The following is a 20960-nucleotide window of genomic DNA, read 5'->3' on the forward strand; positions in this document are numbered from 1 at the left end:
GCCGCCATCGCAGTGCACGTCCGCCCCGCCGCGTGGAGATGTGGAAGAGAGCCCCGTCGCCCGGAGACGGAGCTGCAGCGGAGAGCGCGAAGCACAACCCCGTGACGCTGCTGCTCGATTGGGGTGTGTCCGCAGTGCCGCCCGCCCCACAATCCACGCTGCCCGATAAGTTTATTGGCGGCAAAACCCCGGAATCAGAGTCGCCGCGGCCGCTTCCTCGGAACCTCGCCCTCGTCTCCTTCCGCATCCTCCGCGGATGTCGGGTCGTCCGCTAGAGGCGGGTCAACGACCGGTATTGGGTGGCTGCTGATGTTCGGGAAGGCGGTGCACACATCGGCGTATTGGGGGCACACAATGCTCCCACGCCAGGGACCCGATGGCGGCGTGACGGTTTCACCCTCCTGGCACTCGTGCCACGCATCGTCATCAAGGAACCGCACGCTCACTGTGCCGTCGCCGCATCGAGTGTCCACACACACATCGCCAATATATTCGTCGTCGAATTGAAGGTCCTGCCCCTTCACGCACCGCGAGTTCGGGCCAACAACACTGCCAGACATTACGGAAGGATCGCCGTTGGTGCACCCAGCATTACAATACTCCTTGACATACGGACATCTGCTCATGAAGAGGTCATCACCGCCAACTCGGGGATCAGCGAAGTACCGATACTCCTCTGGCAGCGCTTCCTCGTGCCTCTTCAGGTCACAGAACCCCAGAGACAGTCGGTCGTACGTGCAGAGAAGCCTTTCATCGTCGTCAAACTGGTTGCAGAACAGATCAGGGTATTCGCTGATGCCGTCGGTCATGCACTTCTTTTCCAGCAGCCCACAGCCAGAGTTGTTGCCCCACCACAACAACTCCGCCGCACTGTAGTTTGGCAAATAAACACCCATGTCCTCAAATGCTGCAAGCGTCAGTGCCGAGTACAGCCCAAAATCCATATCACTGGTCATCATCTCGTCCTTCATGTTGCGTTTCTTCCAATGCGACAGTGCAATTCCAGGGCCACCCTCGTCCTCCAACTCAATGCCCTCAAGCGTGGAGCAGTTGTGGTACTGACGCGCCATCGCCTTCGTCTTCGGTGTTGAAATCACCGACACCTTGGAACTCCCGCGCACGTTCGGGACCTCGGAAATCATATGTAACATCAAAAACTGCGCTTTTGCAAACCCAAGAGCATGCCCCAACTCGTGGGCCGCTACACGCACTTCCTCATTTGTCACCGCCACTTGCCTCGGGTCAAAGTTCACGGCAGCAGCAAATGGACGACCATCATCCAGCATGAAGCACGGTACCGCCCATGCGCTTGGACCAGAAGTCGGAAAACCGTTGGCGTAGATAATCATGTCGGCGCCAGCCACACCCACCGTGTGGTGCTTGTGTGGGATGGTGAAGTTATCGCACAACCCCAGTCCGGTTCGAGGAATGAGGACGGGACGCGTCACGGGCCTCACGGAGAGGCGCTCCGCGTGCAGTTGAATTGCGGCGGGAAGAGTTTGCCTCAGAATAATGTTCCTCCTCTCCTCCGTCAACACGTCGTCCGCCTCACATGTTATTGCGCGGCCATCGTGGTCAATGCGCAGATCCCCCGCCGCAGTGCAGTGCCTCAACGGATTGTGCATGTCCTCCGCGGACACCCTGATGCGGATCGGAGCCCAGCCATCGTCCCCATCCTCGCTGGCGGCGGTGTACGCCTGCACGGCGCCCTGTCCCCGGCGCGGCACCTCACGCACCACCGCAGTCGGCAGCCGGCCGTATTTCTTCATCATCGCGTCAAACCCACAGCGGTGCTTCACTGCACGATCAGCGGCAACGCAAACACCGGCGCAACACACCACCATCATGAGCCACGGCAGCAGCAGTGGCAGCAGCGCGGTGTGGCGTGGCTGGCGCATGGCTTCGGTACAATTTGTCTGTTCCTGAGGTGCGGGCAGCAGCAGTGGTATTAGTGGTGGTGGTGGTGGTGGTAGCACAGGCCTTGTCTGCGGGAGGAGAAGCAGAAGGAAAGAGGAACAGAGGGAGAAAGAGACGCTGCAGCCACAAGAGAGAAGGAGGGGCAGCACCACAAATTACCGCAGCGCACGCACAGACAACAACAAAAAACAGACACAGCCTCCAAATAAAGCCGAAGCATGGAAAAATGTTCGCCTGGGCTGCGAGCCGGATCCTGAACCGATACGTATAAATAAAACAGGACGGAAAGAAGAGGGCCATGGAGAGGCAGCGGCCTCGCCACATCCTCAATGTTTGTCCCAACCACATCTATATGTTCGGATAGCCACCCTCGTGCCACGGTGCGGTGTGTTCGGATTGGGGATATTTATTACTTACGAGTTGGAAGAATTTGGGCCCTCCAGCCACAAGACCCCGCCGCAAGGTCGGAATCAAAGAGGGTGGATGGCAAAAATAAAAATAAAAACAAAAATAAAATTCGTCTTGCCGCTATCGGTTCCTTGATTCCTTCCATCGGGGCCTTTCAAAGGACCATAAGATAGGAAAAGGACCACACGGAAATACCTCCCACGGTTTACCAGGAAATATATTAAATTGGGCAGCCAGCCCTCTCGATAACATTCTTCTCACAGGCCCTGAAAAATACCAGCACCCCATCTACGCATTGACACGCACACGGAGTGAAGAGAGGGCACAGGAGAGAAAAGTATAAAAAACAGTCCGCGACTCGATTTCCTCCAGCACAAGGCAAGGAAAAATAAATACAAGCACCTCGCACCCTCGTCATGCTGTTGCCATTGCCGCGACGGATGCATTCCGTGGTCCACGGCGAGCCCAGCACGACTCCCCACTCCCACGATCATTCATGACTGACGAAAAGGAGGTGCCGAGTGCGTCTTTCGCTCGCCTCCCACGTGGGGCGAGGAGGATCACGTCGGGCGAGCCTCCGCAACTCACAACGTGCGCGACCTCCACACCAATAAGCGGAGCAAAGAGGACACGGCTGGGCAGTTTTGCCGCCCACTCGTAGGGCCCGGCCATTCCCCCGCAGCAAAAATGAATAATAGTAAAACCCAGGAGAGGCCTGTCTGCGTGGAACGCCGCATCGAGGGTCCTTGTCCCCGCCCTCAGCACAGCAGTCACGGACACCCCCGCACCCATTGGGTCACAGCGACTTCCCATCGCCTGCCCGCATCAGAAGACGCACGTGGGCGCATGCGGTGCTGGGACTCGTCTCCTCCCTCCAGACCACCTCGCCACCACGCGGTTGTGCAGAAATTCATTCCGCCAGCACACAAATGTCCGTTAAGCCACGCATCGCAGGCACAAGAAAATTAATGTACTCACCGTCCGTTTTTCAGAAGCGAAAAGAGGAGTAGCGCAACAGTTGCACGATGCTATTATTATCGCTGTGCTGCGTCTCGCGAGTGCGGGGTCGACGGGCCATGTGCACATCATCACCCTGCCAAACGCTGCTCGCGCATTTTCTTTTTTTCGTTTCGCTCGTGTTTTCTCGTTTCCTCAAATAAATATGATGCCCCGCCCGCCGGCCGCCATCGCAGTGCACGTCCGCCCCGCCGCGTGGAGATGTGGAAGAGAGCCCCGTCGCCCGGAGACGGAGCTGCAGCGGAGAGCGCGAAGCACAACCCCGTGACGCTGCTGCTCGATTGGGGTGTGTCCGCAGTGCCGCCCGCCCCACAATCCACGCTGCCCGATAAGTTTATTGGCGGCAAAACCCCGGAATCAGAGTCGCCGCGGCCGCTTCCTCGGAACCTCACCCTCGTCTCCCTCCGCATCCTCCGCGGATGTCGGGTCGTCCGCTAGAGGCGGGTCAACGACCGGTATTGGGTGGCTGCTGATGTTCGGGAAGGCGGTGCACACATCGGCGTATTGGGAGCACACAATGCTCCCACGCCAGGGACCCGATGGCGGCGTGACGGTTTCACCCTCCTGGCACTCGTGCCACGCATCGTCATCAAGGAACCGCACGCTCACTGTGCCGTCGCCGCATCGAGTGTCCACACACACATCGCCAATATATTCGTCGTCGAATTGAAGGTCCTGCCCCTTCACGCATCGCGAGTTCGGACCAACGACACTGCCAGCCATTACGGAAGGATCGCCGTTGGTGCACCCAGCATTACAATACTCCTTGACATACGGACATCTGCTCATGAGGAGGTCATCACCGCCAACTCGGGGATCAGCGAAGTACCGATACTCCTCTGGCAGGGCTTCCTCGTGCCTCTTCAGGTCACAGAACCCCAGAGACAGTCGGTCGTACGTGCAGAGAAGCCTTTCATCGTCGTCAAACTGGTTGCAGAACAGATCAGGGTATTCGCTGATGCCGTCGGTCATGCACTTCTTTTCCAGCAGCCCACAGCCAGAGTTGTTGCCCCACCACAACAACTCCGCCGCACTGTAGTTTGCCAAATAAACACCCATGTCCTCAAATGCTGCAAGCGTCAGTGCCGAGTACAGCCCAACCTCCACAATACTGGTCATCATCTCGTCCTTCATGTTGCGTTTCTTCCAATGCGACAGTGCAGTTCCATAACCACCCTCGTCCTCCAGCTCAATGCCCTCAAGCGTGGAGCAGTTTTGGTACTGACGCGCCATCGCCTTCGTCTTCGGTGTTGAAATCACCGACACCTTGGGCATCCCGCGCACGTTCGGGAACTCGGAAATCATATGTAACATCAAAAACTGCGCTTTTGCAAACCCAAGAGCATGCCCCAACTCGTGGGCCGCTACACGCACTTCCTCATTTGTCACCGCTACTTGCCTCGGGTCAAAGTTCACGGCAGCAGCAAATGGACGACCATCATCCAGCATGAAGCACGGTACCGCCCATGCGCTTGGACCAGAAGTCGGAAAACCGTTGGTGTAGATAATCATGTCGGCGCCAGCCACACCCACCGTGTGGTGCTTGTGTGGGATGGTGAAGTTATCGCACAACCCCAGTCCGGTTCGAGGAATGAGGACGGGGCGCGTCACGGGCCTCACGGAGAGGCGCTCCGCGTGCAGTTGAATTGCGGCGGGAAGAGTTTGCCTCAGAATAATGTTCCTCCTCTCCTCCGTCAACACGTCGTCCGCCTCACATGTTATTGCGCGGCCATCGTGGTCAATGCGCAGATCCCCCGCCGCAGTGCAGTGCCTCAACGGATTGTGCATGTCCTCCGCGGACACCCTGATGCGGATCGGAGCCCAGCCATCGTCCCCATCCTCGCTGGCGGCGGTGTACGCCTGCACGGCGCCCTGTCCCCGGCGCGGCACCTCACGCACCACCGCAGTCGGCAGCCGGCCGTATTTCTTCATCATCGCGTCAAACCCACAGCGGTGCTTCACTGCACGATCGGCGGCAACGCAAACACCGGCGCAACACACCACCATCATGAGCCACGGCAGCAGCAGCAGCGGCGGCGCGGTGTGGCGTGGCTGGCGCATGGCTTGAATTTTTGGTTAAAAGGTATAAGATAGAAAAAAGAAATGAAAACTGTGAAGATCCGACAGGGTAGCTATGATAGTGGCATTACAAGCAATGTAATAAGGGTGCAGAAAACCTACTGATAATGGTTATAATACGAAAATCAGTTTCCTTTACAGTACACATCCTGTGTGCAGTAAATGTGGGATGCCTGTCATTTTCTGCTGTCCTCTAGCGCCCTTTATGCGACAGACAAATTCCTACTTTACATTTCGTTCGGCTGTTTCTACCATTCACGTGTAGGGAGAGAGCTGTTGGGCGGTAGCGTCATGCCGTGTGCCGGGGCCTCATCCTCTGTGTAGTAGAGGCCAGTGCGTAGCTGGTAGTGCGTTGTGCTCTCATACAGTGGGGCTAGACGCAGATAGGTTCCATCTACCGCTCTCGGTGCCGTCCATGACTCGCCGACGGTGCCATTGTACGCGGTTCCACCTGTGGGAGTGACGCGAATTGTGTGATTGCCTGGATGCAAAATGCGGCGCTCAGGGTTGGCGGTATCAAGTGGAAGTTTCTCACGAACCACTGCTTCGCTTGAATAAGACACTTTGTCACCGTTAACAGCAGTGGCTTCTGCACTGCGTGCGTCGGTAGACGGCGGCGCAGGCAAGGGCAAAGTGTCATGAGAGTCAACTTCGTCCCTGTTATCCGTATGCATTCGTGGAAACGCGCTAGCGGCATCCGTGCCTTTGGCCACACCTTCGACACGCCTATTATCGGCCACTATCTCGGTGTCATCACCGTTTGTTTCCCCTTTTGCGGCGTTGAGCCTGTCGTCGGCGGTGCTGTACCGGGACAATCCAAACACAATGGGCCTGTCGGGTCGTTTGGGGTTGCCAAAAGGGTCAATGGTTTCCGTTGCCTTCATTATGGTGCATGCACTGCGTGAGCGGAACGTGCCGTGCGGTACTGGGTTGAGCCAGTACGCGCCGCCGTGATTGACAAACACATCGTGGTCCTTGCCGGCAGTCTGAAAGGTTGGAACAAACTCCATGATGCTAATAGTGGCAAAAACAAGAAGAAAATAAAGCAAAACGCCCAGTCACGCAAGAGAGGGATGAATGAAGGAGAAAGAGAGGGAAGTTGGGACTGTGTCGCAGTCAGAAAAAGAAGCATAGGAAATCGTAGGCAACACACGGGAATAAGCCAGGCAAAATATCGTCCCCCAATCATCCAGCAATCGAGTCCGCCATCATCTCCACTTCCCTTCCAAAAAACAAAACAAAAAAAGGACACAATTGCGTACTCACCCTCAGTCCACACTGAATTGCCGTGAAATACACCGTGGCTTCGCTCTCAGTCATTGTTTCCCTTTCGATGACTTTTTCTTTCGTTGTGTCGCGAGTTCTTCCCGGCGGCGATCCAACCGCGCCTTAACGTCATCGAGGCCAAGGTGCTTGCGCCGCCGCCGCATCTCTGCCGCCTCCGCGGTTGCCTGGCGCTGCGATGCATTCTTCACGGCGTCGCCGCAGCCGTGCACTTCTGGGAGCAAGTGAGCCGTGCACATGCGCTTCCCGCAGTGGGTACATACTGGCATCACCAAGTACGCATGGTTCAAGCAGCCCTTAAAGCCACAAGTTGTTGACATTTGGCCCACGATAATTTTCCCTTCTGTGAGATTCGGTGCCTCAAAGAAGTGCCGCCGGCAAAAAAAAAAAAAAAAAGATTAAAAAAAACAAATCATTAAAGGAAACAAAAACAACAACAAAAAAACAAGTGGATAATAGGGAAGTAAGCCAGTCGGATTTTTTCCCGGAAATCTGCACAGACACCTCCTCACTAAACTCTTCCTATCTTCCCTTTCACACAATCTCTCACTCCTCTTCTCAAATTCGGCTGTGTTTCGCTGCGTGAAGCAATGACCACGCCAGGGGGCGGCGGCATAGACACACGCCAACCCACAAGTGGAATGGAGGTGCCACATCATTTCTCTGTGCCAAGCAACGGCACGCCGTTCCTGCCATCACTCCACCCCACAAAGCGCGCCGTACCGGTTGGCCTGATTGTTCATCAGGAGCGCAATGATAAGGCCGTACAGGCCAAGGGCCTCAGAGAAAATCAACATCAGCACCATCGCTACAAACACCTGATCCTGCTTACCGTACGCCCGCACGGCGGTGTCACCAACGACGCCGATCGAGAGGCCCGCCGCCAACGCCGCTAAACCCGCCGCCAGCCCGGCTCCCAAATGCAAATTCCCCGAGAAGATCGAGTACGAGTACGGCTCGGTTTTGATGTTGTTGTTGATGATCACAGCCACAATGAGACCGTAAATGCCGAGAATACCTGCCATAACAACAGGGACGATGCCACGCATGATCTTTTCCGGTGCGGAGAGCCCCAGGTGTGCCACGCCCACACCAGCCTTAGCGGCGCCATACGCAGAACCGAGATTCGCAAACACAAGAGCGACAGCAGCACCCAGTGCACCGTAGAAACCGGCACTCTGCGGATACATCCGTGCCAAGCACGCCTCCCTTCTCGTTGCCGCGAACACACCCATCGCAGAGAGCATGCAGACGCCGATGGCGGCGCCTAAAGTGACTGGGGCAGAAAATCGCATAAGACCCACAAGTAATCAACGCACCCACACACACGGAAGGCAAGAAATATGCTCAGATCACAAACAAAGAAAAAACAACAAAAAACAACGGATAAAAAAAAAAGGTCACGCAGTCAGCAAAAGAAAAAAAAAGATTTGGAAACGACACCCTCAACGCATACATGCAGAGTCACAGCGACGCGATTCATCTCAGCTTGCCTACCACAAGGCCTCCACCGTGCGACACAACAAACAAACAAGAAAAAAAAAAAAAGAAAAGTTAAGAACGGTAGCCTGAAATAGATTCCCGCAAGAGAAGCCCCAAATCTTCCGTCCTCCCTGAATTCAAAACCAACGGTGGCTTCACGTTCCACCAAAAAAAAAAAAAAAGTTTTTTTTGTTGTTGTTGTTTTTTTGGAAAAGGAAAAGGATCATTCGCTCTTACATGGCACAAGACGTCATTGTCGCCAACACATCATAAAACATGCATCCACCGTCGTGACTCAACTTTCCTTTCCCCCGCACGTGAAACATGAGTTCACACCCCGAAGAAAAAAAAGTTACAAAAAAAACGCATCACGTCGTCGGTCATCTCCACGCAGGACACTCTTGAAAAACACATACGGCAGATTTCCACTTTGGTGCGTTTCATGTTTCCCAATTCATTGCCACCGCCCTGGAAGGGTCGGGCGATGCATCCCAACGGCAAAGTGCACCAAAAGCAACACCAACAGCGGGAAAAGCAGTGAAGTCTGCACATGGCTTGGGGAACTTACATTGGTCAGCTTGTTGTGAGCAGCGCAGTATAAGTAGTCTATAAGGTAAAGAGAAGGGTTAAAAAAAAAAAAAAAAGCAAATAAAAAGAAATGTTTTTTGTACCAGCGTTAATTAAGAGTGCGTCCAACGTGGCAAGAAAACAAAAAGACCATAAAAGCGGCCGCTCTCGCCACACAGTCAAATCAAAAAATTCATGTGCGGTACCCCATTCTTGTGTGTGTGTGTGCTCACGGAGTTTCTGAAACAGGGAGTTCTGTCACCCACTTCCCGTAGATGCACTGTGCACCCTTCGTGAAGAGAAAACACGCCAAAATAAATAAAAATGGAAAAAGTCATACGAACAAAACTATTTTCCTTTTTTTTTTTTTTTTTTTTTTTTTGAGATGCCCAAAATTAAGCGGGCAATTATTGCAATTTTTATAGATGTTTCCTATGCAGTGCACATTTTGCCATGCAGACACAAGACTGCGCCCGATTTGCACTGCTACTAACTGAGAGGTTCCCTCCAACTCACTGCGTGGGTGTTGCTGTACCCGTTGTTGCCTCCTCCACCGCCTCCACGACTACGCCGGCGCTTTGAACACGCTGGAGCAAAACATCGCCAAAGGCAGCCATGGGTGTCAATACACCGAAGCCCAGCGTGCCTTCCTTGGCCATCTGCAGCGCACTGAGAGCACATTCGGCGATGTAAAGGCCGCTTGCCGTGTATCCGTCTCTTGTGTCCGAGAGAAAAACCCTCCGCAGGACATTTCCAGACTTGTCGGTGGCAACAAAAATGCACTTGTACCACGACATCTCTCTTTGCGATTGTGTGGGACCGGTTCCAGCCGGAGGCAACCAATTTTCGGCGACGTAGCGACGGAGAAAAGGAACGGCAAGGACCGCCGTCATCATGTACTTCGTGATGGTTGCGCCAACAACAGCTCCCAAAGTCCCCTCAATCGCCTCCACGTACGTGCCACCGTAGCCAAGCAAAGCGTTCGTGCGACGCACAATGCGTTCGTTGGTGGCAGACATAAAAAAAGGCCCCGTCAGCCTCCTCTCCGAGAAGTCGTACCACACACCTCTCCGCGCAGGAGCTGTAGGGGGCCGTGGAGCGTCTTTCGGGAGCAGGCTGTAAGGATCGTTGTCCTCCAAACCACACGACTCATGCACCGCCATAGCAGAGCGTGCCGTGCCACCTGACATCCCGCCACGCGCCATCTGGTAAAACGCCTTTACTTCCGCCACTTCTGAACCGAGCCCTTGACGCACAAAGTAGTTGCCCAAATCTCCAGGGACGCTGTCAAACGCGCAACAGGACACCAGAGCAACGCCCTGCTTCTTTGCCTCCTCGTGAAATTTCTCAATAACCTGACGGACAAAATTATACTCACCCGTCGAGTCCACGTAATGCGTCCGACTGCGAACGCAAGCCTCCACAACGGGCATCCCAAAGTATGTGAAGGGACCGGCGCATGAAATGAGTACACTGGTGCTGGCACAGAGCTTATCCAGAGAACTGGGACTGGTGATGTCTGCAACAAGCACAGAGAGATTCACGCCAAGTTCCTGCTTCAGTTGATCAAGTTTTTCCTTATTGCGGCCCGCAATCGCCCAAGGTCCCACTTTGCCCAAACCCAGACGTGCGAGATACTCACAGACCAGTTTGCCCGTGTAGCCTGTGGCCCCAAAAACGACCAGCGAGAATTCCCTTGACATTTGCTGTTCTCCCCCGCCCTCCAAAATAATAATAATAATAATAATAATAATAAACCAATCAATGTAAATTTTCTTACTTGATTTCAGAATTATACCTTCCCTTAAAGCGAATGTAAAAACAAGTCAGCCACAATAAATAAAGAAGTAAAGCTCCATTAAAAAAAATAAATAAATAAATAAATAAATAAGATTCCAAAAACCAATATTCCAGTTATCAATAACGACAATCCCTTCATCCGGATGTTCCTTTCCTTTCTCTGCCACCTTCATGGCAAACAGGAGAGAGGCATATCCATGACGGCCCCGTACGCCGCAAAAGCCCTCGCGCCCTCGCGCCCTCCCGCCCTCACCGCTTCTTCAGCTGCAACTTCTTTACTTGACTTCATCCTTTACAACTAGACAAACAAAAACGCACGCACACACGAAACAACATACTGTCAACATCCGTAATCCCCTTTACTCCCCAATCATATATTCTCCAATGGGCACCCGTTACAACCACGAGAAATACAAAAAAAAAAAAGGGAAAAACGGAAAAAGAAGACGACGAAATAAACTAAAGTAAAACGCAGCATGGAGTTAATAAGCAAAAAAAGGGGGTCATCCCTCTTTTGTTAAATGGCACATACACACACACAAACAAACACACACACACTGAGAGAGAGAAAGAAAAAGAGAGGCCTTCAACTGAGTCAAGGCTAGTTCGCAATAGAAAAAATAAATAAATAAATAAATAACTGCCTAAACCGAGAGCATTAGCGTCCTGAAACTGTAATATCTGGAGAAGAAAAGCACTTCTCTACACGTAAATTGGCCAAGTCGGTCTTCACTTTTTCCGTGTCACAGGCCTCCACCTCCACCCTGAGCTTTTGCAGCCGTTCTTCCATGCGGTACGACTCTAATATAAACTCGCCGTGCTTGGCGGTTGCGCTTATTAAGGCCTGATACCCATCACGCATTTCATTTAGATTCTTGTGTAGACGTTGAAATACATTGCCATCGTCAAAGACCATGGCCTTTTGGTACAGCTTAGACGCTTGTTTAAAAAAAGAAAGCCGAAGACGTCCTTCTAATTCCTCAATACGCGTGTTGTATGCTGCTGTGTCGCGTTCTACGGAAGCTATCTGCTTCTGTTGTCTACAAACGTTTGATGTCATTTCATAGATAAAAGAAAGAAAATTGGATATATCAATATCCGTTGTGCTTGACAAAAGAACCTTTTCTTGCCATTGTTGCACATTCCGCTCCTTCTCATCAATTTGCCTCCGTACTTTTTTCACAGCTTGCCATAATTGTAAAAGCTGTTCCTCATGGTCGCCACCCGCCACACGAAGTCGTTCCAACAGCTCGGTGTGTTTCTTCTCTACCTTCTGGAGTTTCACCTGAACCTCTCTCCTATTATTCTCGCGCGCCTCAACAAATTCAGCAACCTGCCGTTCCAGCTGCACCTCGCTTTCCTCTGGAGTATCCAGCAACGCTAGAGCCTGTGCAATTCGCTCGGTTTCCGCCTTCTGGCGCTCACGTTCGCTGCAGATTTGTCCATAGCTGACCTGTAGCATCTCCAGCTCTTCGTCGCACCCCATTTTCTGAGCCGCAAGTTCCGTGAGTTTCTTCTTGAGATGTCGAAGCTCCTTCTTTGCCTCTGAGTATTCACGTAGGATTTCATGCTTTTCCTTTGGGGCGTAAACATCGTGCCTCGTTAATGTGTCATGGTGATCTTCAGCCATTTCCGACGCAGTCTCGCGAGCGGCCACCGTTTTAATTGTAGTGTGTTGTACGCTGATGTCATCCTCGGACGTGTTAAAGTAAAAAACATCGGCGTCAAGAGCATATGCCTTCAATGGGTTCAGAGAAGCCAATGCTGATGTTTTCTTATGAGGACGCTTTCGCGATGCCTGTGGCAATTTGATAAAATTTTCCACACCACTCGCGTCCCGCAGCATCAACGGTCCCGATGCACGGTTACTTGTCAGCTCACTTTCAAATGTGCGCTCCACCGCGTTCGCCTCCTGAAAGGAATTCAGAAGCACCTCCCTCCACTGCGGCTGATACGGCGATTCCTCAGGTGAACGGGGAAATCCCTGCATGACATCGTAGCCCTGGCAAAATTGTTGCCACAACGGAGGCTGTACTCCACCCTCTCGTCGTTCCTGAGCACTGACGGCAAAGAAAAAAGCAGGTACGGCAGGAATGACACATTCACACCGCGGAATGGACTCTTTGGTGTCTTTCTTCTTAACACATAGCTTATGTTGCTGCACTACCGAATGGAGCGAAAGAATTGCTTGCGCCACGGGCGTTTGTTGCCATTTGACGTCGTCCTTGACGCTACTGGCTGTAGTCACGCGGTGCAACTCGGCGATGAGCCACATGAGAATCTTCCTTGTTGTCTTCTCCGCCGGGTACATCAAGTGGTCGGGAGAAATAAATTCACAGCCTGCACGCTGTAGGCGTGTTGCCAACATGCTCAAAAGACGAAGGCGGCTGGTGGTGTTCTCGGCCCCCTCAAAAGAAGGCGGCGTTTGTTTTTGGTCTTCCTCCCCATTCGCACCGAAAAATCTTGTCAGTGCCGCAGTAAGCAGCTCATACAGTGCGGCTGAATTAAAACTGGCAAAAGACGTAGATCGCGTAACTGGCAGCCCGTACTGCAGAAGCTGCACCACCGCAATCTCCTCCTCCATGTTACCTCCCCGTGCTGCGCCCTATTCCTTTTGCCCTAAAACAGAAAGAGCAGCCTGCCTCACCTCCGGCAAACTCACATGCAGAACACCCTACAAACAAAGAAACAAACAAGAAGAAGAAATAAAACAATAAGATGGTTGTCAAAAACAAAAAGCTCTTCAGCAGGAATCTCTCCAACGCCGTGTGTGTCTGGGGCGTGGTGTGCTCATGCTAAGAAGCGCAAAAACACGCACCCACCCGACAGTAACGACCATGGATATGCCATGCACACATATACGGAAGCGTACAGTGGAGGATCTTACTTCTAGCGTAGAAGGTGCAGTCAAATGATGACATATTCCGTTACAAACAGAACAGACGGGAGCGAGAAAATAATAAAAAGATACTAAGCAACCCCCCCACGGAAATACATACACACACACACACACACACGTAAAGCGAATCTACAATAACAAAAAGCATCTATTTAAGGCAACATAAATACACAAACAGAGAGGGATAGAGAGAACAAGAAAAAGAAAAAAAAAAGAAAAAAAAACTGGGCATCACCTGTGATCATCCATGTGAGGTTGGAAGAAGAGAAAAGTCAAAACACAACGATGTCACCATTCCTCCCCCCCAGTGCAGCCCACATTCCAAGCCCTTCTTCTCCCCTTTCTGTTTTTCGGTATTTCCCTCTTTCCCTCACACTCAGTCCGTTTCTTTTTTTTTTTTTTTTTTTTTTGCTCTATCGTTTCCGGTATTGATTGTGAATAGCATCTCGCATGCCAGAGACGCTGTTCTGCATTCTACGCAGTTCCTCGGTTTTGGTTTGAAGCCTCGCCCGTTCCCGCTCCAACTGCGCCTCATCCCTCTGTCGTGCGTCGCGGTACATCGCCACACGTGTGTTGTGCTCGGCGGCATCACGTTTCAGTTTTTCCTTCGACTCCTCCCATCGTTCCTTCACGCCGGAGAGCAACTGATTTTGGTTTGCCACCTTCTGTCTTGCCTCATTGACCGCCACCTCCACTTGACGCAGCGTTGCCGTGAGCGACGACTCCCGCCTGGAGATAGCGTCAATGATGCTGGCCAGAAACCCCACAGCTGCCGGGGGAAGCGTCATGACATCCGCTTCCTCCCCGCCAAGCTCGGCCATGACAAGCTGTCGCTGGGTATTCCACAAGCCATCATCCACCAAAGGGAATGCAGATGATTCCTGAGGCTCTGGCAATCTGTTCTCTGTGTGATCAAGGGTGAGCCATTCATCCTCGCGATACAGACGTGTGTCCTCCAGTAACTCCGTTTCGCGCTGACGCAGCTCCGCAAGCACACGCTCCTTCTCACACCGTCTTGCCTCTTCCCGGGATTGTCGAAATAAAAAATAAATCTGCTCTGTAGCCTCAAAGAAATGATGCAAAAGCACAAGACGTTGGCTTTCTTCTGTCGCCAAAATCTCGCAAATTCGCGCCTTAAGGAGTTCCTGTGCCTCCTTTGCAAAAAAGCTTCTTTGAAGATGCATCTGTGTGGAGATGCTCTCACGGTGGCGGACTTCTTGCTGTACAATGTACGTACGGCACTCCGCCTCAGCATTCCAGATTTCAAGAAATTGCCGATGGTTCTCTTCGTGACGTGTCCTTTCCCTGTCATCGAAAATGAGGCGCCTCATAAGAAGCATCGCCTTGGCTTCCTGCTCCACAATATCATTTAACACCTGCAGAGCCTTCTGTTGAAATATGTTCTGTTCAGTAATCCGTTCATAAATGAGACCTCGGCACATTTCCAAAGCTGAGTCAAAGTGCCAACGGAATTCATCTCGCACAGCGCGCTCCATTTCTACCGTATTCACACGATGTGTAGTCTCCTCTTTTATGAGAGACTGCCGCGCAAATTCCTTTTGATCGATCCATCGACGTACGGCGTCTTCATGCTCCGCCTTACGCGACACCAACGCAAAGCGCTCTTCATGTTCCCGCAAACGCATTTCCCCCTTCTGACCGAGTGCAGTGTCCACCAGCTCCCGTAGGATCCGCGTCTTCTGTTGAAGCCACACTGCAATCCCCACTTCCGCCTCCTGCATAGCCTTCATGGATGCCTGTCGAGCCATTCCCTCCTCCTCCTCGATTAACCGCAAATGGTGAAGGGCAGCCTGCTCCAGCTCTTTGCGCTGCTTCTCCTTCTCAAGCATCCACTTGTAGCGCAGGTCCTTCTCGTAATGCTCCTGTGCCTTGAGCTGAGCAAAAGCGGCGGCCTCCTCCTCGGCGATGCTCCTTAACTGATGGATGGCCGCGCGAAGCTCCACCCCGCAACGTTCGTACCTCAATTGCTCCAGCTCACGAGCCTCTCTTTCACCGTCTTTAAAAAACAACCATAACGCCTTGCATGCGGCTGCCTCATCTTGAAGAATGGCAGAGCGGCTGTCCGCTTCCTGCTGAGCCAAAGTGCATCGCTGCTGTTCACACACTTGTACCCTCTCCATTAAAGCATGTTGTTTTTTACGCGCAATTTCAGACAGGCGTTGCCTACGTTCCTCTTCTTCTGCCTTCAACTCGGCCCTCTGTCTTTCACATAGCTCGCACAACCGATTTCTCCCCTGCAGCATCCACTCCACCTGTCGCTGATCTGCCGCAATGGCGCTCTGAATCGCCTCCACGCCTCCCTGCCACTCCACAACAAGTTTCTCGCGGCTTTCCCTAAATGCCTCATAGAAAATAAAGCGATCCTTCTCATTGGCGTCCATGCGATTTAAAAGCTCCACATTGTGGCTTATTAGCGCCGCTCTGGTCGCCGCCTCGTGGTTTACAAGAGCGTTGCGAAATGCCGCCTCGCGACTTCGTAAGCCAAGAAGATGACACGTTACTTCATGCCATGCCAAGACCACCTGCACCTCCCTTTGCGCTGAGGCATACAACTGCAGTCTTTCCTCCCGCTCATAAAAGGAAATGGCGCACAAAACAATGTGTCGATCCACAGTAACCATCCCCTCCGACCATGCCTTTCGCTCCATAGCCATCAAAGCCTCACGAGCGGCTGTCTCTTCAAGGATCAAAAGAAAAATACGGTGGTGTGTAAAGGCCAGATGCCTCATCGACTCCAACTCATCACCCCATCGCTCCACCAGACGACGACGATTCTTGGACTCCTCACGGGAAATGTCTTCTAGTGCTCTAACCTGCTTGGAGCGAACGTACGGAGTGCTAAGGAGAATGCTCTCAAGCTTCTGCCGCTTGAGTTGGGGATCTATCCTTGACTTCTGGCAATCACACATGGACGCAAGTCGCCCGCACGCGAGACAGCGACTCTTTGAGGCAATTTGCCAACCAACCAAACCTCCACAGGCCGGCTCGCTCCTCTGCATGCGCTTCCGGTTTTCCTTCCCGTCGTCCTCCAGACGCCCCGCACCACGAAAACCAGACATAGGGTGCTCTCTTTTTATCTTTCTTCTTTTTTCCTTCTAAAGAAACAAACAGAGAAAAAAAAAAAAGAAAGGAAGAGAAAGAGAGGCAGCACTAAGTACCGCAATTAATATATGTGTGCTTCTCTCTTGAAGGAAGAGAGTGTCCAAGACATCCCTACATGCCACCCCAATGGGATTTACCCTCCCTTCCATTCTCCCCTCTTTTTTTTTTTTTTTTTTCCTGTTTCATTCCTCACTCTTTTTGGCATTGATGATGATTTGATAGCTTCTTTCAATGCATATACATCTCAGCTTGCCTACAACTCTGTGAATGACTGAACTCCTGTGCGTGACCTCTACGGATTTGTTTCGAATTCCTTTTTCCATGCTTCAAACTTCTGAATTTGTTCTACGTTAATGCTGCTGGGAACATTCTTCACCGCACTTAAGAAATCATTCATTGTGGTTGGTTGGTCGGCGACAGTTTTGCTTATCTCCGCCGCCCGTCGCTTGAGCTCGGATTTATCCATCTCTTCCATAAGACGTCGCATTGTCATCATGGCCGCATCACGCACCAAATTTGTAATATCGGCGCAACTGTAATGACGGCCCTCAAGCTTCTTTGACAGGTGCTCAAAGTCAACGTCTGGGGACAGCTTGAGTGATTTGCTGTTGATGCGAAACAACTCCACCCGATCGTTGAAGTCTGGAAGAGGAATGTATATACGCTTCTCAAGACGCCGCCGCATAGCCTCATCAATGGACCATGGATGATTGGTGGCACCCAAAACCATAACTATTTTCCCGGTGTCAACCCCCACACCATCCATTTGCGTCAGCAAAGTTCCTTTTGCACGTCGTGAGGCCTCGTGTTCACCCCCATCCCCACGATGGCCGCATAGAGATTCTATTTCGTCAATAAAAATGGTACTTGGGGCATAATGCCGTGCCATCTCAAAAAGAACACGAACAAGTTTCTCGCTATCTCCACGCCACTTACTCGTTAATGTGGCTGGAGAAATATTAAAAAATGTTGTACTACACTCGGATGCAACGGCTTTGGCAAGCATCGTTTTTCCCGTTCCCGGCGGCCCATACAATAAAACCCCTTTCCATGGACGACGAATCCCTTGAAAATATTCCGGCATCAGTACAGGGTACACAACGGCCTCCTCTAGCAGACCCTTCGCTTCCTCTAAACCAGCTATATCGTCCCACGACACCTTCATGGGTCCAGCATTCATATCCGATTCAATAAGAGAAACCAATTCCTCCTCCCCGGCCCGCGCAGGAAAGCGTGGAATTGAGACCCGTTGCCCCTGAGGCTTCCGCTCACACCCATTTGGTCTACCGGTGCGCCGTGTAGCCACCCTCGCTCTGGCCGTTAAGCGATGAGGAGAGGATGGATTGGACGTGCTGCCTGCGGACTTGGTTCGAGAGGCCACATTCGATAAATTATGGCGCATAGGTGCCCGTTGTCCACCGTTGAATCTTTGTTGTCTCACAGTCGGCCCCTCAACCGGGCCAAAGCGATCCTTGTCGCCATATAGCAATTCATTCCTTACCCCAGGGCCATCCAATGACGACTGCGGTATCGTCGGAGGGAGGGAAGAAAGAAATTTCACTCCTTCACGCGTTGCGGGGGGGCAAGCAGGTTGTGCGACTGCCACACGCACAGGGGTAACATCACGTGCCGAAAGTGCGCCTGAAGACGATGCCTTTTGTGACAATTGAGTGCTGTCAGCCTCCCTTTGCACTCGTTCAAGCCGCGCCGCATCTGCTGGATTCACAAGCGCCTTCAGTTCTTCTTGTAAGGAGCGCACCAGCGAGCACTCCTCTGCAACCTTTTCCCGGAGTAATACCCATCTGGCCCGCCCCGGGGCATTTCCGGAGCACTGCACGAATGCCTCGAGGTCCTTGTCAAGCCCCGTGTAAAAAGCTACTGCAACGTCGTAGTTAGACTCCATTGCGTACCGCCGGGCCAAGCGTAACGATTTGCCCATGTCATCCGTAGCTGTAATTGGCTCACTCATTTTCCGCGTCGCCAAAACGCTACCATGTAAGAGAAATCGAAATGTGTCACCATAAAAAAAAAAAAAACAGAAAGAAAAAAAAACAAAATAAAAAAAAAAGGCAGACAACATGCACACACACACACACACACCCCTTTGGCAGAGGCCCTGTCCCCTCCGCCTCGCACAGAGAGAAAGAAGGAGGCACCACACAAGACAAAAGAAGGCCACGCTTAAAGCCCACAATTACCCAATATTCCCCCCCCCCCCGCCCAAAGAATTACCTCCACACACTCATCTACCCCCCAAACACGCACAAACCAGTAAGCCGATTAGTCCATAATCTAATCTGCGACCACCGGGCTCGTTTTAAACTCACGTGATGGCAGTCGTTGAAGTCCCACAACCACCGGATCCCTGTGGCGTAAAAATTTGTGGGGCAAACAAAAAAAGAAAAAAAAAAAAAGGAAAAGCAGCTGCACCCGCTACCACACAAACGCGCTATCCTTGAAAACAAAAAGGCGGGTAATCAATAATTTTAAAAAGCAGAGTGGTTGACCAGAACTCGCCATCATATTGAGCTCTATTCAATTTTGCACATTCTTTCCAAATAACCACTAAAAAGAAAAAAAAAAGGGATCACACACCTCCATGCAAATATGTAAATAAAAAGGCAATAGCACACAAAGGACAGCAGCACCTGCGCCCTTGCCATTTTATGTGTGTGTGGGTTTTTTGTGGTGGCGGGCTGTCGTAATGGTTAGAATCAATCGTGCTAGCCATGGAAAAAACAGGGGAACAATGAAAGTGCCTGCAACCCTGTTGCCTGCGTCCCCACACACACACACAAACCCAGAGTCACTCCTTCTCTTCCTATATCTCTCTTTTTCACTTTTTTGCCCTGAATAGCAACTCCTGCCCTCTTTCCTCACTTCTCCGCCTCACACTCCCACAGAGAAAGCGAGAGAGACATGTACGCATCGCACATGCAGGCAAACTACAGAACAGAGAGAAAAAAAAAAAAATAATGAAGAAAAAAAAAAACAGTAACAACAGCAAGGACATAAACTGATGTAATGCACAAAGCGGGTGGGAAGAACATCTTGGAAGAGCCCCAATGAACGTCCCTGACCCCCATATTAGAACAGAAGTTTGGGTAGCACACAGTAAACATACATATAAAAATACACACACACACACACACACAGAAAGAAACAGAGCGAAATTCAAAATAAATAAATAAAATAAAACAACACAACAGAACCAAGCAGGAAGAAAAACAACACACAAAACACACAAAACACACACATACACACACAACGGGTAACCTCCTCGTTATGGAAGAAGAGAAGTACTGCGGGAATAGGAGCCGCAGTACAACAACAATACCGATGAATAAAATAAAACAAAAAACAATCATCACCACCGACTGCGACGCAGGCCAGAGAGAAAAAAAAAAAAAAAAAAAAGGTGATCATCAAAAACAACAAAACAAAAATCGGGCCACTATAATAATAATAACATTAAATAATAATTAAATAATAAATGCTATTCTTCCTCCTCCACCAACTCATCCCCCACTTTTTTTTTTATACTTTTTTCCACTTCCCAGTGCATAGGCTACTGTGCTTTGGTGTCCAAGCACACACCCTCCCTACTCCCTACGCCGCCCACATCCCGTCCTGCTTGGATCCTATTGCGTGATGCAATCCGTTTTTCCAGTCCGCCGCTCACATATTCTCCCTTGCAAGCATGTCAGCTGCTCCACTCCTCCATAAACACAAACAAGCAAAAAAACCCAAACATGCATTTTCGCACAATTACGGACCCTCTTCCTTCACTTCGTGCGGAGCCGAATTCCTTCTAAACGTGTCGGACGCCCCACATGCGTCGGACTGACACGCACCAAAGGCACATGCCCGGGTCAAAGGACACGTGCACCCACACACAAAAGCGTGGGAGAGTGACACAAAATTGGGTGCAAAATAAAACAAATATATAAATATATTTATTTATTTATGCATAACAACCGACCAACAATCAAAAAAAAAAGAAAAAAAAAAAAGGGAGTGGGTGGGTGGGGACACGTACATGCACGCATCCCAACCGGGAAAATAAAGGAAGAAAAGAAAAAAAAAAAAAAAGGAAGTTGGGGGGAAGAAAGAAAGAAAGAAAGAAAAACAGGAATAAAACTTATTTCTCTGTTTTGGGTGTGGGATACGAGTAAGATCACATATATATATATATGGACAACAGAAAAAAATAATAATAATAATAATAATCGCCCAACAGAAAAACGCAGTCGCATATTCACACAGAGAAAGAGGGAAAGGAAAGGAAAGGAAAGGAAAGGAAAGAAGAGAGGAGAATTCTGTACACTGCGACAGCACTGGAGAAAGAGAAAACAAAAAACAGCAACAACAACAAAAAAGGCAC

The 20960-nt window shown here is 51.1% G+C and overlaps 9 protein-coding genes across 9 annotated transcripts, besides 30 other annotated features; all 9 read right to left on the reverse strand.

Moving 5' to 3' along the window:
• Nucleotides 1-5826: a sequence feature (areas not merged during assembly with more than two copies in the genome that could not be assigned to a particular haplotype).
• Tc00.1047053506163.10 (surface protease GP63, putative) lies at nucleotides 195-1898 on the reverse strand (the record flags this gene model as incomplete). The annotated part of the gene is made up of 1 exon (XM_805091.1): nucleotides 195-1898. The coding sequence occupies one exon, from the start codon at nucleotides 1896-1898 to the stop codon at nucleotides 195-197; it is 1704 nt and encodes a 567-aa protein (XP_810184.1).
• Nucleotides 1943-1971: a microsatellite.
• Nucleotides 2324-2592: a mobile genetic element.
• Nucleotides 2406-2433: a microsatellite.
• Tc00.1047053506163.20 (surface protease GP63, putative) lies at nucleotides 3700-5403 on the reverse strand (the record flags this gene model as incomplete). Its single annotated transcript, XM_805092.1, has 1 exon — nucleotides 3700-5403. One exon carries the CDS (start codon nucleotides 5401-5403, stop codon nucleotides 3700-3702), a length of 1704 nt encoding a protein of 567 aa, XP_810185.1.
• Tc00.1047053506163.30 (hypothetical protein, conserved) lies at nucleotides 5670-6431 on the reverse strand (the record flags this gene model as incomplete). The annotated part of the gene is made up of 1 exon (XM_805093.1): nucleotides 5670-6431. One exon carries the CDS (start codon nucleotides 6429-6431, stop codon nucleotides 5670-5672), a length of 762 nt encoding a protein of 253 aa, XP_810186.1.
• Nucleotides 5827-6917: a sequence feature (areas merged during assembly that could not be assigned to a particular haplotype. This can correspond to areas where the two haplotypes were merged or to regions with more than two copies in the genome that were merged during assembly.).
• Tc00.1047053506163.35 (hypothetical protein, conserved) lies at nucleotides 6738-7025 on the reverse strand (the record flags this gene model as incomplete). The annotated part of the gene is made up of 1 exon (XM_805099.1): nucleotides 6738-7025. One exon carries the CDS (start codon nucleotides 7023-7025, stop codon nucleotides 6738-6740), a length of 288 nt encoding a protein of 95 aa, XP_810192.1.
• Nucleotides 6918-8276: a sequence feature (heterozygous, Esmeraldo-like haplotype).
• Nucleotides 7085-7153: a sequence feature (A-rich).
• Nucleotides 7401-8000, reverse strand: Tc00.1047053506163.40 (vacuolar type H+ ATPase subunit, putative; the record flags this gene model as incomplete). The annotated part of the gene is made up of 1 exon (XM_805094.1): nucleotides 7401-8000. The coding sequence occupies one exon, from the start codon at nucleotides 7998-8000 to the stop codon at nucleotides 7401-7403; it is 600 nt and encodes a 199-aa protein (XP_810187.1).
• Nucleotides 8277-8397: a sequence feature (areas merged during assembly that could not be assigned to a particular haplotype. This can correspond to areas where the two haplotypes were merged or to regions with more than two copies in the genome that were merged during assembly.).
• Nucleotides 8398-20960: a sequence feature (heterozygous, Esmeraldo-like haplotype).
• Nucleotides 9106-9136: a microsatellite.
• On the reverse strand, nucleotides 9267-10457 carry Tc00.1047053506163.50 (hypothetical protein, conserved; the record flags this gene model as incomplete). The annotated part of the gene is made up of 1 exon (XM_805095.1): nucleotides 9267-10457. One exon carries the CDS (start codon nucleotides 10455-10457, stop codon nucleotides 9267-9269), a length of 1191 nt encoding a protein of 396 aa, XP_810188.1.
• Nucleotides 10482-10510: a microsatellite.
• Nucleotides 10616-10645: a microsatellite.
• Nucleotides 11080-11112: a microsatellite.
• Nucleotides 11173-11194: a microsatellite.
• Nucleotides 11213-13138, reverse strand: Tc00.1047053506163.60 (uncharacterized protein; the record flags this gene model as incomplete). Its single annotated transcript, XM_805096.1, has 1 exon — nucleotides 11213-13138. The coding sequence occupies one exon, from the start codon at nucleotides 13136-13138 to the stop codon at nucleotides 11213-11215; it is 1926 nt and encodes a 641-aa protein (XP_810189.1).
• Nucleotides 13548-13571: a microsatellite.
• Nucleotides 13649-13677: a microsatellite.
• Nucleotides 13838-13863: a microsatellite.
• On the reverse strand, nucleotides 13867-16533 carry Tc00.1047053506163.70 (hypothetical protein, conserved; the record flags this gene model as incomplete). The annotated part of the gene is made up of 1 exon (XM_805097.1): nucleotides 13867-16533. The coding sequence occupies one exon, from the start codon at nucleotides 16531-16533 to the stop codon at nucleotides 13867-13869; it is 2667 nt and encodes an 888-aa protein (XP_810190.1).
• Nucleotides 16572-16613: a sequence feature (A-rich).
• Tc00.1047053506163.80 (katanin, putative) lies at nucleotides 16869-18545 on the reverse strand (the record flags this gene model as incomplete). The annotated part of the gene is made up of 1 exon (XM_805098.1): nucleotides 16869-18545. The coding sequence occupies one exon, from the start codon at nucleotides 18543-18545 to the stop codon at nucleotides 16869-16871; it is 1677 nt and encodes a 558-aa protein (XP_810191.1).
• Nucleotides 18599-18644: a microsatellite.
• Nucleotides 18966-18996: a microsatellite.
• Nucleotides 19537-19568: a microsatellite.
• Nucleotides 19711-19731: a microsatellite.
• Nucleotides 19737-19827: a sequence feature (A-rich).
• Nucleotides 19974-19993: a microsatellite.
• Nucleotides 20032-20071: a sequence feature (AT_rich).
• Nucleotides 20507-20544: a sequence feature (AT_rich).
• Nucleotides 20567-20589: a microsatellite.
• Nucleotides 20637-20703: a sequence feature (GA-rich).
• Nucleotides 20786-20806: a microsatellite.
• Nucleotides 20851-20886: a microsatellite.

The sequence above is a fragment of the Trypanosoma cruzi genome, genomic scaffold, assembly GCF_000209065.1.
Source record: "Trypanosoma cruzi strain CL Brener 1047053516285 genomic scaffold, whole genome shotgun sequence".
Taxonomy (NCBI): Eukaryota; Euglenozoa; class Kinetoplastea; order Trypanosomatida; family Trypanosomatidae; genus Trypanosoma; species Trypanosoma cruzi.